The 17,027-nt window shown below is 42.0% G+C and overlaps 1 protein-coding gene across 1 annotated transcript; it reads right to left on the bottom strand.

Moving 5' to 3' along the window:
• Positions 1-3,337: 3,337 nt before the first annotated feature.
• Positions 3,338-16,296, bottom strand: LOC145357778 (gap junction beta-3 protein-like). Its single transcript, XM_080211257.1, has 3 exons — positions 16,131-16,296; positions 15,736-15,785; positions 3,338-4,587 (listed from the first exon to the last, which is right to left on the bottom strand). Exon 3 carries the CDS (start codon positions 4,569-4,571, stop codon positions 3,774-3,776), a length of 798 nt encoding a protein of 265 aa, XP_080067383.1. The 5' UTR covers positions 4,572-4,587; positions 15,736-15,785; positions 16,131-16,296; the 3' UTR covers positions 3,338-3,773.
• Positions 16,297-17,027: the final 731 nt, after the last annotated feature.

Genomic DNA, 17,027 nt, shown 5'->3' with positions numbered 1-17,027 from the left:
TGTCTTCTTTGATGTATCCAATACTTTTTCAAAGATCTTCACAGTTTTATCAAGCAAGATCATTCTCCTCTAATGCCATGCTGAACTGTCCTGATCTCTCAACCACACTATATAGGTCGTCCACGCAGACAGCTGTGAATTTTGGCTTCAAAATTCAACGTACCTTATTTTCCACTGGTTTGGATGTTAATGAAGTACTCTTCATCCTCCTTCCTTACTGCACTGAGTGCACTTAGAATCTATTAAATTATAGAAAGATTGCTTCATTTCACCAGCAAGTATTTAATTCGATATTTCTACTTGCAGTTGGCTTATTTTACAAACAAATTGAATAACTAAATGCAGGGAGTGGAACTTTATGGCCTCACTCACCCAAAACCATAAAATCCCGTCTAATATCAATGGACCTTCCCATTGTCCGCCTGCTCAGTTTCCTGTGGTGGACAGGACAGTAAAATTCCAGCCAGAGTGTTGGAAATTCTCAACATGATGGTTCACTAATCTCAGTTATGGCAACAGAACTGAAGGTATACCATTGTGCCACATTCCCGGGAGTGGGGGCTTGGGGATATTGGTAGTACAGCCTCAGTACAGCAGTTGGAGAGAAAGTGGAGCAGTTAAATCAACCTAAGACAGTTTTTTCATATGTCTTGGCAACCTCTCTGTTCTCTGGAATGGGCAGAAGTCTGGGATTATCTCACAAAGCCCACCCTTTTGGTCAGCTTTCTACTTCAGACTGACAACCGCAAGAGAAAATATCAGTTATCTGAAGGAGGAGAGGATCATGCTCATTCTTATAAGAAATAAAAGATAAATGAGTCACTTTTAAATTAATTGAAAATATTTATTTAATGAATTATTCACTTTACTCTAAAATATGTACAATATAAATAAGGAAAAATGCACAGTACTTGGTCATTCAAGAAGTAGAAAACTGTGGAAAATATGTTGAATATGCAGCCAGTGATAGCATTTCCATAGGAAAGTAATACATTCAGTATTGCGGGTAAAACTTTGGTCCACATAAAACAACAAAACAGGAATATAAATAACTACCTGGTGAAGATTCCTTCCCCTAGCATGTGAGAAACAAAACATAATGCCACACTTAAGATTTCCTATTAGTTTTCTTTTGATGCACAGTGTTGCTTGGAGGCAAGTCTGCCTTAGTCTAAGGCTCACATGGACTGCAATACACAGATAGACAATCAGTACCATTTTCAAACATTGGGTGGAATTTTACCGGCACGTCCGTCCAAGGTTCGTACAATCCTGCCCGAAGCCAACAGAATGCTGTTCTTCGAGCCTCGCCAGCCTCCGGTATCAGGGCAGACATACTGGTAAATTCCAGCCATTGAGTGAAACTTTGAGCTTCAATGGGGGTATAACATTTGCAGGAACTTATAGGCCAGCTAATTTCCATCTACCTGATTTACCTTTCAATTGACTTCAATAGAACAGGTAATTGGGCATTGTGCATCATTAGTAGTTGACCCTTTTCCACCAAAGCTGATATTTCTGTCTAATATGACACTTTTACTCAGGCAATGCAGTGGAAGCTTTGCAGCTTACCACTCAGGCGTGCAGCTGCCACTGCGAATCAGTTGGTGGAAATAAAAATCAAGGGTTTACTACAAACATAATTTTTACACCTGGGCGCCAAACTAAAAGTTGACCTGCAACCCATTGACGTTTTTCCCTTTATCACAATTTCACCCTTGATTGTGATTGAAGCAATATATTCCATTCCAAATTTCAACCATCCTTCATCATTTACACCCCCATCCCACTTGAAACTGTATTTTCAAAGTCTTTGAGAAATACCGAGTCATTTATCAAGGTCAAGTTGCTGTTTTAACTATTAACTCCTGTCTACATGTGTCAAAGCTGATGTGCACTCTTGGAAGATTTTACTGTAAATTCATGCAGCATCACTAATAAAGTTCAACAGCTAATTAAACCAAAGCTCTCCAATGGGATAGCAGATTCGGTGAAGGATACAAGGGAATTCATTAACATAGTCCGTGGAAGTCTATTAGCTCTCCAGAATGCTATACATCAATATTTCTGAGCTGGCATTGTTAATATCATAAACACTGATTTCAGAAAACATTAACATACATTTGCACTATGTAAACAGTTTAGACATCACAAACACTGATGCTTTCTTGATTCTACCAATATTAAATTGAATCAACTAAAATTATACGTTTATGCAGGACTTGTAATTAAGTCATAATGAATGGTATGGTTGTACTTGATTATGATGTGCAATAGCCACAAGTTTGCAGAAGATAAAGTGAGCAACAGTTATTCAAAATTATAATCCTTTGTCTGTCAGTGAAATGCTTTAAAAATGCACTGCTTGTTCATGGAATGCACCAGGTCTTAAGAGGGCAAACAGTGAATGCTGCGTTCCCCAAAACCATTCTCCTTCAAAGCATTGAGTATAGTCGTCAGAAATAGTTAAGTTGACCTGTTCTAAGTGTGGGGATCAGAGTAGCTATAAAGTTCTAACTTTCCTGCTCCCTGACATTCCCTAGTAACTTTTCAAATTCATGGCTCTGTGGCCCTTGACATGCCCTCCACACTGACTCTTTCCACGTCATATTTCATACGTTGAGGAATTAGCACTTCTTGCTTTTTTCTGTGTGAGAGGGCAGTTTGTACTGTATGTGCAAGGTAAAACTTAGGCAGCTTTATTTCTCTGAATGGTCCCAAAAAGGAGCTTCAGGATATTGAAAGAATCAAATTGCAATATGTGCTGTTTAATATTCCAGTATCTCATTTCTCCTGAAAAAATAAATTTTATTTACAACTGTTTCAACAAACTTCATATAGTTTCTTTGTTCAAGATGTTTGTGCAAAATTCTGCATGCCAGTTATCATGCTTGTGTGTGTGTGGAGATGGCCACAATTGATTCATTCCGATGATCAAAACTTTCATCCCTTTATATATTTGACCACATTATCCTGATCTAATGTTTTGAAATACTGCTCATGCAGGAAGACGCAGAGGGATGATCTTAAATGGTCTTGAGTTAATAAATGAATTCTGATGATATTATCATTGACTGGAGTGGTGGTGATGTATTGGAGCTAAGATTACTGGATATAAAGTCATTTATCAAGTGCATTTCAATATTTTCTCAATCAAATGTATGCAAATTCATCTTTCTATTTTTGGCTTGTAACACATCTTAACTAAATTGTATAACTGGCATATTTCCCAACATTGAGAATCGCCAGAAATAGATTGATGAAACGTTTAAAACAAATGCTAATATTGATTTCAAAAGTGGATATTGTGTTCAGTGCTAACAATTAGCACGATAACGTTTGCTTATGAAGACAGAAATAAATATTAATAAAGCAACTTTCATTCATTGCCTGAAATGTTTCTTTCTCCCTCTTGTCCTCCCAGACAGCTGCCTACATACCTGCGTGTTGTTCCTGAGCAAAAGGATGGAAGAGTCCCATCAATGGATATGTCTGTCATAAACCAGCAAAGCCGCTCATTGGCAGATCACCAAGAAGCCTAAATCCCTGCTATGCGAGATCTAAATTGCCTCCCTTCCTCTACGACTTACATTAGTTTGTCTGTTGCTTGTAGAGAACCCAACCAGCCTGAAAAATACATCCCTAGCTACCGATCTGTCTGAGGAAATGTTGGCAAAGGTTGCTATTGAAAATGATATAGCTTTGGTTAAAAAGTTCAAATGCTGTTGCGCTGTCACCCTCATATCACCATACTGAGAAATGGGAGAAACATGTTACATTGAGGAAAGATTTGGGGCAGAAGCATGAATGTAGTCCAGTGACTTTCCATTAGGCAAGTAATTTGCATGAGTGAGTGCGTGGGCATGGTAATCAGCCTTAACCTCAATAAATTCTGATTTTCTTTTCCGACAATGCAACATACAGCATCTGAAACACCTTTTAAAGACCAAGTAGATCATTTCAGATACACTTATAACAATGCAAAGAGATGATGCCCCAACCATAAAATAGGTGAAAATCCTTTTCTCAGTCGGTCTGGCAATGTAACAATCTACTACATTGGGGCAAGGTTCTACCTCACATTTGACCAGACGAGGCATATCAAAACTGTCATAAATCCGATGAAGGATATACAAGAAAACAATTTCAATCACGGTTTTAAAAAACAGACTGATCAAATAGGTCCACCAGAGCCCACCATGTTTTTTCCCAGCATCCTCATAGAGTTTGGTGTTGGTATCTGGGTGCTTCAGATGATACTTTTTCTCTTTGTCTTTTCTATAGGCCACATGCATGACAACCAGCAGGGAAGGCGTAGAGATGAAGATCAATTGCAGAGCCCACAGCCGGATGTGGGAGATGGGAAAGTAGTAATCAAAGCACACATTGGTGCACCCTGGTTGCTTGGTATTACAGTCAAAGTCTTTCTGGTCATCACCCCACACTTTCTCTGCTGCCACCACATAAACTAGCACCCGGAAGATAAAGACAACTGATAACCAAATCCGTCCAAACCCTGTAGAGTACTTATTTACGCCGCTAAGGACGCCTTGTAGTGTCTTCCAGTCCATGGTATCAACCGTCAATCTACAAGAGAAACAAAACTACATAATGATTCATCTCTTACAGATCGAATATGATAATGTCATTTCAAACAATATACTGTGCATACATCTCCCATATGAATCACATAAAGAAATTAGGGTTCAACCTAGAAAGAGGGGTGGCATAGTGGCTCAGTGGTTAGCATTGCAGCCTCAAAGCACAGTTCAGCTGCTTCTCCAAGGGGCAGGAAGAAAACTGATTTAAAAAAGACACACCATTTCCTGTTCTCCCAACTGCTGCCTCACAGCGCTAGGCTCCCAGGTTCAGTTCCAGCCTTAGGTCATTGTCTATGTGGAGTTTGCACGTTTTCTCCGTCTCTCCTAGTCTCAGGGGGATTAACAGGGTAAATGCGTGGGGTTAAAGGAACAGGGCCTGGGTGGGATTGTGGTTGGTACAGACTCGATGGGCTGAATGGCTTCCTTCTGTACCTTAGGGATTCTATGATTAGTAGACGATGAACGTTTCTATTCCCCTTAACAAATCTCTGCTGAAATCTGCTATAGAGAGCAGATTATATTATCGGGTGGCTAATAGATTATACAAAATATTTTGTGAAGTGTGTTACATTGTTCACCACAAGGCACACTAGTTCGGTGCATTGGCCATGTTAAATTCTCCCTCAGTATACCTGAACGGGCACTGGAGTGTGGCGATTAGGAGATTTTTACAGTAACTTCATGGTTTTACAGTAACTTCAGTATTAACGTAAGCCTACTGGGGCAATAAATAAACTTTAAATTTAAAGCAAGTCACAGATGAGCTATGGCTGCTGAATTAATCTTGCTCCTATGGGTCCCAGTAAACGTCTGTTGATTTTGTTACCGCTGCAGGAATCCCACAAGTCAATCTTTAGTCCCCTTTGCCCAAACCCTGATGTACAGTGAGGCATTCTCAATGCTACTTACGGCAACAACATCTTTCATTTTTATAGCTCTTTTGAGAAACTGAAAAGTTCCAAAGCACTTCATCAGACAAGATTTGACACTGCATCACTATAAGATATTAAGAGCGATGACCAAAAGCTTGGTCAAAGAGATAACTTTTCAGGAGGCAAAAGCTGGGCAGAGGCAGCAAGATCTGGAGGGAATTCCAGAGCTTTTAGTTGAGAAGTGATGGTAGAACAAAGGTTATCAAGTATTCAGGAGAGGTTTTCTTTACATTTATTCATATCTCACTCCACAGTCATTCATTGGAGTAAGCATTTGCCCTGTGAAGTGACCCACAGTAATCATTCTGCTTTTCATACAGGATGTTCCTTAGTTAGAATCATAGAATAGAATCATAGAATCCCCACAAGTCTGCATTGACTCTCCAAAAGAGCATCCCACCCAGGCCCCAACCCCATAACCCCATGCATTTACCCCGCCAATCCTCTTAACCTACATACCTTTGGATATTTAGGGGCAATTTAGCATGGCCAAAGCACCTAACCTGCACATCTTTGGAGTGTGGGAGGAAACCCATGCAGACATGGGGAGAACATGCAAACTCCACACAGACAGTCACCTGAGACTGGAATTGAGCCCGGGTGTCTGGAGATGTGAGGCAGCAGTTCTAACCACTGTGCCCCCAGTCCCAGTCCCAGGCGCTGTGAGGCAGCAGTTGGGAAAACAGGCAACGCAATGTATTTTTTGAATCGGTTTCCTTCCTGTAACATGGAGAAGCTGCTGAAATGTTCTTGGCCGCTCCCCAATGATGACACTAGCCAAAAGTGGGATGTTTGCTGCATGCAACATTCTGGAGGAGAACTCAAGTTGGATGCACATGTTGCGGCTTGAACAAACTTCTTCTCGATATTATTTTAGCAAATAAAGACACTACATGTATTTTTGCAAGGTAAAATAGAATGACAGTGATATGATAATGCAGCCACGCTTACCTCTTGCCAATTTATCATGCCTGTCACTGGAGCCACACAAAATGGTTGCATTAAGTCATATTCCAACACAGCCACATTCTTATCCGTCCAGCATTGGGCATCAATGTGAAAATTCGCCATTTGACAGCAAGATAAATATTGAAATCTTATGTACTGTATCAATGTGTTATAAGCTAAATATTTGTTTAACAAAATTTCTTAAGCATACAGTGTGATTGTGCCTCACTAGATAAGGGCTATGTCTGAATTTTAGCTATTGTTTGCTCAGACTGAGGCTTTATTTACTTTTCACTTTCATGGAATTTGTGATTTTTATAATGGTGCTATTGTGCCCCTAATCAAATCAAACAGGTGGATGGAGGGGGGGTTTGAGAAGGTCAGCTCCTCATTGCATGCTCTGTTGCAGCGTCACACACATGAAACTGCGAATAAAGACTGAAAAACACAGGCTAAGTTAAAGGAAAGTTCAAGGTGCAAGCAGATGATCTAGTGTCATTTTTGGTACTTTTTTTTCCCCAAATGTAAACTTCCATAGAATCTCTACAGTGCAGAAGGAGGTCATATTGAGTCTGTATTGACTCTCCGAAGGGCTATCTTACTCAGGCTGTCCACGTATTTACCATGGTTAATCCCCCTAACCCACACATTTTTCGATAGTTAGGGGCAATTTAGCATGGCCAATCCACCTAACCTACACATCTTTGGAGTGTGGGAGGAAACTGGAGCAACTGGAGGAAACCTGCGCAGACACAGGGAGAATGTGCAAACTCCACACATTCAGTCACTCAAGGCCAGAATTGAGCCCGGGTCCCTGACGCTGTGAAGCAGCAGTGCTAACCACTGTGTTGCCAAGTCGTCCAGTTAATGGCAATCTAAATCTTGCACTGACTCATATTTTAATATTTCACTACTGCGGAGGAAACAGCCTTCAAAATAAATGTTCCCCACTCACTCTGCAGCAATCAATGTCAGCGCTTAGGATTGCTAAGAGATTTCTATCACCATTTCACCTCACACTGCTCATTATTGTGGTCAAAAATGCATGGGAAAATTACAAATGCCAATGGAAGATAAAACTTAATGAAGGTATTTTAGAAAATTACCAGGTTTTGGCAGCAATGAGAAAGTGGAAGTGTGTCTTATTGACTAACTTGATGCAAAGAGAAAATGGACTATAAACATTCATTCGGGCCACATTTTTCTGTTATTCCAAACATCATCATACTTAAGTATAAAAACAGCTGCCAAACATCCATTTGCATCTGTTAATGGCTGCACTTAAGGATGGAAAAAGCATTTCGTGGAAACAGAATTATAAAAATGCGAGAACTTGATCTTGGAGAAGAGTAACGTAAACAAATGGAGTGCTGGTAACACACAGCAAGTTGCTCAGCATCTTAAGAAGGAGTACAGGTTCAGGTTTTGGGTGTTATCCTTAAACAGACTCTGAACCTTCACAATGGAACAATGAATGTAACTTGGTACTTTTCAGGGGAGAGAATGGCGTAGTGATAGTATCACTGGCCTTGCAATTCAGATGTTAGGTGATCTAGAGTCATTTTTGAGACTTTGTTTCAATGTAAGCCTCCATAGAATCTACAGAATCCCTACAGTGCAGAAGGAGTCCATTCAGCCCATCGAGTCTGCATTGACTCTCCGAAGGAGTACCTTGCCCAGGCCAGCCAGATATTTACCCATAGTTAATCCCCCTAACCCACACATCTTTGGATAGTAAGGATAGGCATAGGTTCAAATCCCACCATGGCAGATAGTGCGATTTAAATTCAGTTAATAAAATTTGGAATTAAAAAGCCAGAAGTAGCCACAAAACTATCAGTTGTCATGAAAGCCCATCTGGTTCATGGAAATCTGCCTTCGTTACTTGATCTGAACTTAATCCTCAGTTCAAGGGCAACCAGGATTGGCAGGAAAATGCTAGCCTTTCCAGTGACACATAGATTCCATGGAAATTATTTTTTTCGAAGGTCAAATCTTGCTTCCTCTTTTAAAGGCTAACGACACTTGATGCAGCTTTCTGCTTTTCTATTAGAGTTCCAAAATGTCCTCATCCCTTTCCTATTGACATTTCTCTGGGCTTTGATGGTTTTCCTTAAGGATGACTGGCCTCTGGATATTTGAGTCAGAGTGAACCAATTCCTTGTACACCGCAGAATACTATGGATGAAGGAAATATGAATTAAAAACAGAAAGCGTTGGAAATACTCAGCAGGTCAGGTAATTCCTGTGGAGAGACAAACCACTTGGATTTTCTGACCCAGCCATGGCGAGGTCTATAGAATAGAATCCCGACAGTACCAACTCTCTGAAAGAGTATCTGCTGTGGGAAGTACGGTGATCCAGTCAAAAGTCCTTTGATTTTCGGCAGGACCGGACAATCCCTATAGCTGGCATGGCCAGGAAATCTCACCCAAAGTTTAATGTCAGTGGCCTTTCATCAGAACAAATTACCATAGTTTCTTCTTCTCCATAGACTATTTTACTAGCCGCACTCAACCCAAAATCAGAAAAATCCCTCCCGAGGTCAACAGTCCTTTGCATGGTCTACCTCCTCCCACCCACTACAATTCCCGTGGTGGGCGGGACAGGAAAACTCCCCCCATTTTGCTGGAATTCTCCAGTTTCATAAACGCCATCACCGCTGCCAGCGAGAACGGAGAATTCGACACTCAACCAAATCTCCAGGACTAGAGAATCCCAGCCACGTGTGAGGTTGAGAAGCCCAGCCTATTTCACTATAGCTGCAAGCTAATGGCAGATGTAAGAATTGGTACTCATGTAAGTGGTTTCCAGATAAATTAGATGAGGCTAATGAATGCTACAATGGCCCAGTCTCTGGATAGTTGAAGACTGGATACATATAGAATATATGTCACAGGACCATTTGGAAATCCCAACACAAGGTTTTTGTGGAGATTGCCTGGGAAGTTTGAACTTGATGGGCAATTCCACTGCTCCCCTGCTCCCTGAAAAAGTCTCCAACTCTGAGTTATAACCAGAGACTTTGAATAGTTCCGATCTGCTTCATTGGATATTTACCCAGGAAACCTTAGATTGAAGAATTCTAGTCTAACCCCTGGATAACTGTACAACAAGCACCCAATCACTCACTCTAAACCCCCAACTACCCATGATTCCTTCCCAACCTGATCTAACTAGCCCCTACCATCTGACTCACCCTTTGACCCAACCTAAACCTGCCCCCGTCACTTGATTTCCCCCCCACCACAACCTGGCCTGACTAGATCACAACCTGACTAGCCCTCTTGACCTGATGTGAATTCACCCTCCACTAATCACCTCACCCATGCACCAGCCTATCCATCTGCCACCATACCCTACCTTACCCACCCTACCTCTCATCCACCAAACCTCCTTACTCACTTATCTTACCCACCCTACTTCTTTAGCCACTATTTTTAAAGGGATTCTTGCTTCCTGGAATACAGCTGCTAGTGCTCGAAAAAGGGGTGTGCCAGTGCATGGATTCTCTGCATTGGAAGTTTATTTATCAGTGTCACAAGTAGGCTTACATTAACATGGTAATGAAATTACTGTGAAAATTCCCTAGTTGCCACACTCCGGTGCCTGTTCAGGTACACTGAGGGAGAATTTAGCACGGCAATGCATCTAACTAGCATGTCTTTTGGATTGTGGGAGGAAATCAGAGCACCTGGAGGAAACCCACGCAGACATGGAGAGAACATGCAGAGTCTGCACAGACAGTGACCCAAACCAGGAATTGAACCTGGGTCCCTGGCACTGTGAAGCGGCACTGCTAACCGCTGTGCAACCTGCGTTACTACCTATAAATTTTACTGCACTCAGCCAAATATGCAGGTTCCTTCATTGAAACATTGCTCAGAAAAAGTGGAGGAAGGTAGGTGTGCATCTTTTGTCTGATCAAGGTCAGAAGTAGGGTTTCCTAGCCAAAGACCTGGACCAACTGGTCAGGAGCAATTCAACATTGCAATTGGAACAACTTCAGCCTTTCTAACCTGTGTGATAAAGCAGGTGTTTCCTTATATCTATCCATTCTTTGTGCGATGGTACAGAGATGACTGTGCACTGTTTATGAAATTAATTATTTTTCAGAGCGGTTAGGCTCTTGAACTCAATACTTGTTCCTTTCAAGGTGGAAGACAATCATAGCCAGATAAGCAGAGACAAAAGACAGGGACTTGGGAATAAGAGTCAGCCATTCAGTCTCTCATTCTGTGCTGCCTTTCAAATAGCTCATGATTGTTTTGGAACTCGACACCTTTGTTCCACGTCCTTTAATCCCAACTCGTATGACATGATGGGAAACAGGAAAGCACTTGCTGTTTCTGTAAATGACTGTGATTAAAACACAAAATGCCTGGGATGTCCCGATTTTTCCCACCAGTAGGATTGTTCAGTTTCTCCGAAGATGGTGTCCACCACCCCCCCATCTTCCCCCACCACCCCTAAGATGGGCTCCTTGGTGGCACAGCGGGCAAGCAACGCAAATGGCCATTGACTTTGACAAGATCTTAAGATACTGTCAACGGCGAACATCTCCCACTACCGGAAAACCCATAGCGGTGGGGGTGGAAAATCCTGGCCAATAATTCCTAGTAAACTTTACAATTAAATGACCGCTGCATAAAATCAGATATGCAATGGAAAATAGGATTACTGGTTCACTCTCTTTACATAACACACTGTTGGAAGCCAAAAATAGCTTTTGTTTGTTACTCAGGTGTATTTTTTCTTTAGGTTAATAAACAGTTAATATTTCTGGAGTTATTTGTTCCTGCAAAGATTTGTTGGACACATCAACATTAAAAGGTAACCAATGATTCAATAAGTCAGCACATGACCAGGTGATGTATCAAGAACCACCTAACAGTAATCAATGACCAAACCAGTAATAAACAACCAAATTAACCGATTATCAAACAACTAATGAAACACCCAATCTCAGGACCTGATAAGTTTTATCAAGTAATTTTGTGAGATCATTCATTTGCTCATTTGTTTTAAATATTTAGTTTAAAACACATTGCCCATTTTTATTGTGTGCTTTCTGGTAAAATTACGCAGTTTTTCTTAAAGCTTATTTATTAGTGTCACAAGTAGCATTAACACTGCAATGAAGTTATAGTGAAAATCCCCGAGTTGCCACACTTCAGCACCTGTTCAGCTACACTGAGGGAGAATTTAGCATGGCCAATGCACTTAACCAGCACGTCTTTCAGACTGTGGGAGGAAACCAGAGCATCTGGAGGAAACCCAAGCAGGTACAAGGAGAATGTGCAGACTCCGCACAGTGACCAAAGCTGGAATTCAAACCCGGATCCTTGGCACTGTGAGGCAGCAGTGCTAACCATTGTGCCACTGTGCACACATGAAGCGAGTTTGGAAAACCCGCCACAACCATAGGCTTACTCCAAATTCAAGTACCAACCAGCTTATAAGAACATAAGAACATAAGAAATAGGAGCAGGAGTAGGCTATCTAGCCCTTGAAGCCTGCCCCGCCATTCAATAAGATCATGGCTGATCTGTCGTGCATTTATGAAGGATGTGGAACCTATTGAGAGGGTGCAGAGGAGACTTACAAGGATGTTGTCTGGATTGGGAGGCCTTATGAGGATAGGTTGAGGGAACTAGGTCTCTTCTCCCTAGAGAGACGAAAGTTGAGAGGCAATCTGATAGAGGTTTATAACACGTTGAGAGGTATAGATAGGGTGGATTCTCGGAGGCTATTTCCCAAGGCTATGAGAGCACACAGGTTTAAGATGCTGGGGAGCAGGTACAGAGGAGATGTCAGGGGTAAGTTTTTCACTCAGAGGATGGTGAGTGAGTGGAATCGGCTGCTGTCGGTGGTGTAGAGGCGAACTCGTTGGGGTCTTTGAAGAGACTTCTGGATGAGCACATGGGATTTAATGGGATTGAGAGTTATAGATAGGCCTGGTAGGTATGGATATGATCGGCACAACTTGTGGGCCAAAGGGCCTATTTGTGCTGTACTGTTCTATGTTCTATTAATTTAACCTTCAAGTCTAAAAGTTTGATTAACCGTCATTGATATAGTGTGAGATCAAGCTGACCAGGCCTTTGTTCCAAGCTGTTCTCACCCAAAGCTCTCTTGCTTGAATTCTTCCAATCCAAACTCAGCCCTTCCTCTGTACCAGAGGAAATCTACCAATTACCATGAAATACATTGAACACAAAATTCGGTTACATGACGCCTGTATGGCATCAGTTTGGGCTCAAAATGATGAGCCCACGGGAATTGTAGGGACTGAGGGGTAGACCATAGAAAGGTCTATTGACCTGGGGTGGGATTTTCCAGTATCAGGGCAAATGCGGCTGGAAAATCCTGCCCAATATCTGCACACACGGGTGCATTGCCTGGACATTTCTGGAGGAGCCTGCAGGACTTACCAGATCCTCTGCCATAATTTGGCATGGTCCACTATACTCTGCACAACCTCACCATCATGAGGGTCACTATCATGTGGGAGCAGGAGAAAGAGAATGGTGGAGGCAACTATATTTCCCTTTTCAAGCAGCTTGACAATGATTGGCTCATTGGAGTGTGGTACCACTGAATTCCCCACATTTCTCTACATCTAGCCACCGGTTGTTTTCCAATTTCTATACGTTCCATCACTTCAAACTTGTGCAGCCACATCTTATCCCATTTGAGCATCTCCCATTTTTGCAGATCTATGTTACCCCACAGTTCTACAGTGCCTTACATCTCCAGAACCCGCTTCGCCTCCCCAGCTCATCCCTCCACTCCTCCTCAACCCCCTCACCTCCTCTCCCTGACTCTGACAGTTTGTGTGTCACCATTCCCTTCAACACACTGTTGGAGCTGTGCATTTAGTTATCTGGGCTGGGTCTCCAGAGTTTCCTGTTGAAACCTTTCCACCTTTCTATCTTTAATCAACCTTTTCATCACCTCTCCTTTGGTTTGCTACTCATTTCGCCTCCTGATTCTGTGAAACACTTCTCACTGTTCGAGCTGCTCTAAGTACAAGATGCTGCTGTGGTTTTAGTTGTTAAAAATAACAGGCTTGTCAACTGCTTGTGAACAACATCATTTGATTTCATCTTTTTATTGTGCTGACACTTGCAATGCTGGAATGCATGGTTAGTAAATTTGAAGATGACACTGAGATTGGTGGCATAGTGGACAGTGAAGAAAGTTATCTCCAATTGCAATGGGATCTTGATCAATTGGGCCAGTGGGCTGACGAATGGCAGATGGAGTTTAATTTAGACAAATGCGAGGTGATGCATTTGGGTAGATTGAACCAGGGCAGGACTTACTCAGTTAATGGTACGGTGTTGGGGAGTGTTACAGAACAAAGAGATCAAAGAGTACATGTTGATAGCTCCTTGAAAGTGGAGTCACAGATAGACAGACTGGTGAAGAAGGCATTCGGCACGTTTGGTTTCATCGGTCAGAACATTGAATACAGGAGTTGGAATGTCTCGTTGAACAAGATATTGGTAAGGCCACATTTGGAATACTGTGTGCAATTCTGCTCACCCTATTATAGAAAGGATATTACAGAAAGACTGGGACTTTTTTCTCTGGACCGTAGGAGGCTGAGGGGTGATTTTATAGAGGTCTATAAAATAATGAAGGGCACAGATCAGCTAGAGAGTCAATATCTTTTCCCAAAGGTAGGGGGGGTCTAAAAGTAGAGGGCTTAGATACAAAAGTGTCCAGAGGGGCAATTTTTTCACACAGAGGGTTGTGAATGTCTGGAACAAGCTGCCAAAGGTAGTAATAGAGGCGGATACAATTCTGTCCTTAAAAAAGCATTTAGGTAGTTACATGGGTACAATGGGTATAGAGGGATATGGGCCAAACACGGGCAATTGAGATTAGCTTAGAGCTTAAAAAAAAGTGCAGCACGGACAAGTTGGGCCAAAGGGCCTGTTCCAATACTGTAAACCTCTATGACTCTATGACAATATAAGCAGTGCCTATGCCATCTCACATTACATAGAATCCCAGCAGTGCAGAAGTTGGCCAGTCTGCCCATTGAATCTGCCAACACTTTGAAAGAGCATTCTACCTAAGACCCACTGCCCCATCCTATCCTTTCAACCCCATGCATTTAGCATGGCTAATCCCCCTAACATATACATATCATAGAATCCTTACAATACAGAAGGAGGCCATTTGGCCCATCGAGTCTGTACTGACCACAACCCCACCAAGGCCCTATTCCCATAACTCCATGCATTTACCCTGCTAATCCCCCTGACACTAGGGTCAATATAGCGTGGCCAATCCACCTAACCCTCGGAAGAAACCGAGGCACCTGAGGAAAACCCACGCAGACATGGGGAGAACATGCAGACTCCACAATGATAGTGACCCAAGCCGGCAACTGAATATGGGTCGCTGATGCTGTGAGGCAGAGTGGTGACCACTGCGCCAACTCACACATTTGATTCCCCTGTGCCACTGGACAAGAGCTAAAATGGCAACACTAGATTGTACAGGATGACATTCTTTTGGTATGCAGCTTGGCCACATGATATTTGCATTGCTAGTCTGTACACGCTGTTACCCAAAACTGGAGAAGGTGGATGAACAGAAGTATAAAAGTGTACATATAATTGACAGGAGCTCACCATCTATCGTTTCCTTGCTGGCATCAATGGGCTGAAAAAGGTATCCCCACTTTCCACCCCACCACACCACATCCCACACCCCACACCCCAACCCCTCCCATAACTATCACACCCCCAAATGTAAACATGGAGCATTCGACATCCAGACTCGGAATTTTATTGCACAATCTCTGTCGAAAAAGTTTGACAATATACATATCCCAAGGTAGGAAGGAATAAAAACAAGCATTCAATAATTGAAAGAAAGAATGGTGATTCTAGTTCAAAAGTAAAATTATGTGACTGTATCTTCGCTTGATAAGAAGGGCAATTTTCCTTTATTATGGGAGAGGTTTTTCCTTTCATCTCCTGTATATCAATGTTTGACTATCAAAGTATAGAGTTCAAAACATCTTCCAGTCAGAGGATTTAAACAGTAGCAGGCGTAATCCCTCATTTAATAGGGAGAGCCCAGGGATGTGGCACAGAATAAATTGTTCTACCCTGCGAAATGGAAACTCATTTCTCCACGATTTTTGTGACTCTGCCCACCTTTCGTTTCAGGAGTATCACTCGAATTCCTTCACTGATATTTGAGACAGACTGGCTCACATTGTTTCTTACCTGAATGGATGGTGTCTTTATTTTGAACGAAAATTCAGAGCCTTCTTCACCTGGGGGAAAGTAGAAGACAAAAATGTGAATCACTTTGAACAACCACATTGTTTGTGGGGATGGTAGAGTGGGGGAGGGAATAACACAATTGTAAACTGCAATTTTACTGATTGCTGTTCATCATATGGAAGAACAGGCAGTTTGGTGAAAATTAGGAATATTGCTGAGTTTATGATTCCTATTTGAGTGGTTTTTAATTACAGTGTGAACTTAAATGTAAGTTATGCTCCCAAGAATAAGTTAGGAATATCCTTTCAACCCTTGCAAAAGTTAACTTTAGCTTTCACGAAATGAATCAATGACATACTAATGCTGCTTTTCATTCTTAAAATAAAAGGACTCACCAGCTTCAATAAAAAATTGTTTTCAGGCTTTATATCCACAGGCACAGACACAGGAAGAGAGTGGGCTGAAAGTCCCACAGCACAAGAGTCTGAGATGGGCTCCCCACTAAATTGTTATACGCAACACTGTGTGAAGCAGTCTGACACTGTGAGACACTGCTCAGGTTTCTTGTTTTCTCTGTCAGTCACTATGTTCTGGGTGGGGCATTCTTATGCACTGCTCTCTTTCTTAAAGGGGTAGTGACCTCATTAGCAATTTTTACGCAGAGAACTTTGGCATGGCCAGATAAAAAATGAACACTCCTTGGGCTTATCTGAACACTCCACGTTTTTCAGTTTAGTACTTGAGTGTTGGCATTGACTTAATACCTACTTCTTAATAATTCAGTCCCTGATTAGTTAAATTGCACCTAATTTGGCATGCTGATATTTTTCAGACTCATGTTGAAGTATTTGCTTTCTATTACCAAATTAAAATTAATTCAAAATGAATTCTTAACATAGTTTGTTTTTTTTGTGTTAGTATCCCACTTGCTAGTTCTTCTCAGGTGGTGCATGTGGCAATTTGGTTGCGGGGGAGTAGTGGTGGGGGGAGTGCGAGGTTGGAGGTGGGGGGTGTTGGAAGGAGAGGTGCTTCTGATCCATAGAGTCATAGAATCATACAGCACAGAAGACTCCCTTCGGTCTATGGAGTCTGCATTGATATACGAGAAACACCTGACCTCCCACCTAATTGGCTTTGTCGTGCCTTACGAGCCTGGTTGAGTTCTTTGATAATGTGACTAAACACATTGACGAAGGAAGAGCGGTAGATGTGGTTTATATGGACTTCAGCAAGGCGTTCAATAAGGTCCACCATGCAAGACTTCTTGAGAAAGGGAGAGGGCATGGGATCTG

This window comes from Carcharhinus amblyrhynchos, chromosome 24 (assembly GCF_965287045.1).
Source record: "Carcharhinus amblyrhynchos chromosome 24, sCarAmb.v2.hapA, whole genome shotgun sequence".
NCBI classification, from domain to species: Eukaryota; Metazoa; Chordata; class Chondrichthyes; order Carcharhiniformes; family Carcharhinidae; genus Carcharhinus; species Carcharhinus amblyrhynchos.
This window is presented reverse-complemented; position numbering and strand designations above follow the sequence as displayed.

Coding starts and splice junctions, on each gene's coding strand:
- LOC145357778 (XM_080211257.1), bottom strand. CDS start 4,571: ATGGACTGGAAGACACTACAAGGCGTCCTTAGCGGCGTAAATAAGTAC.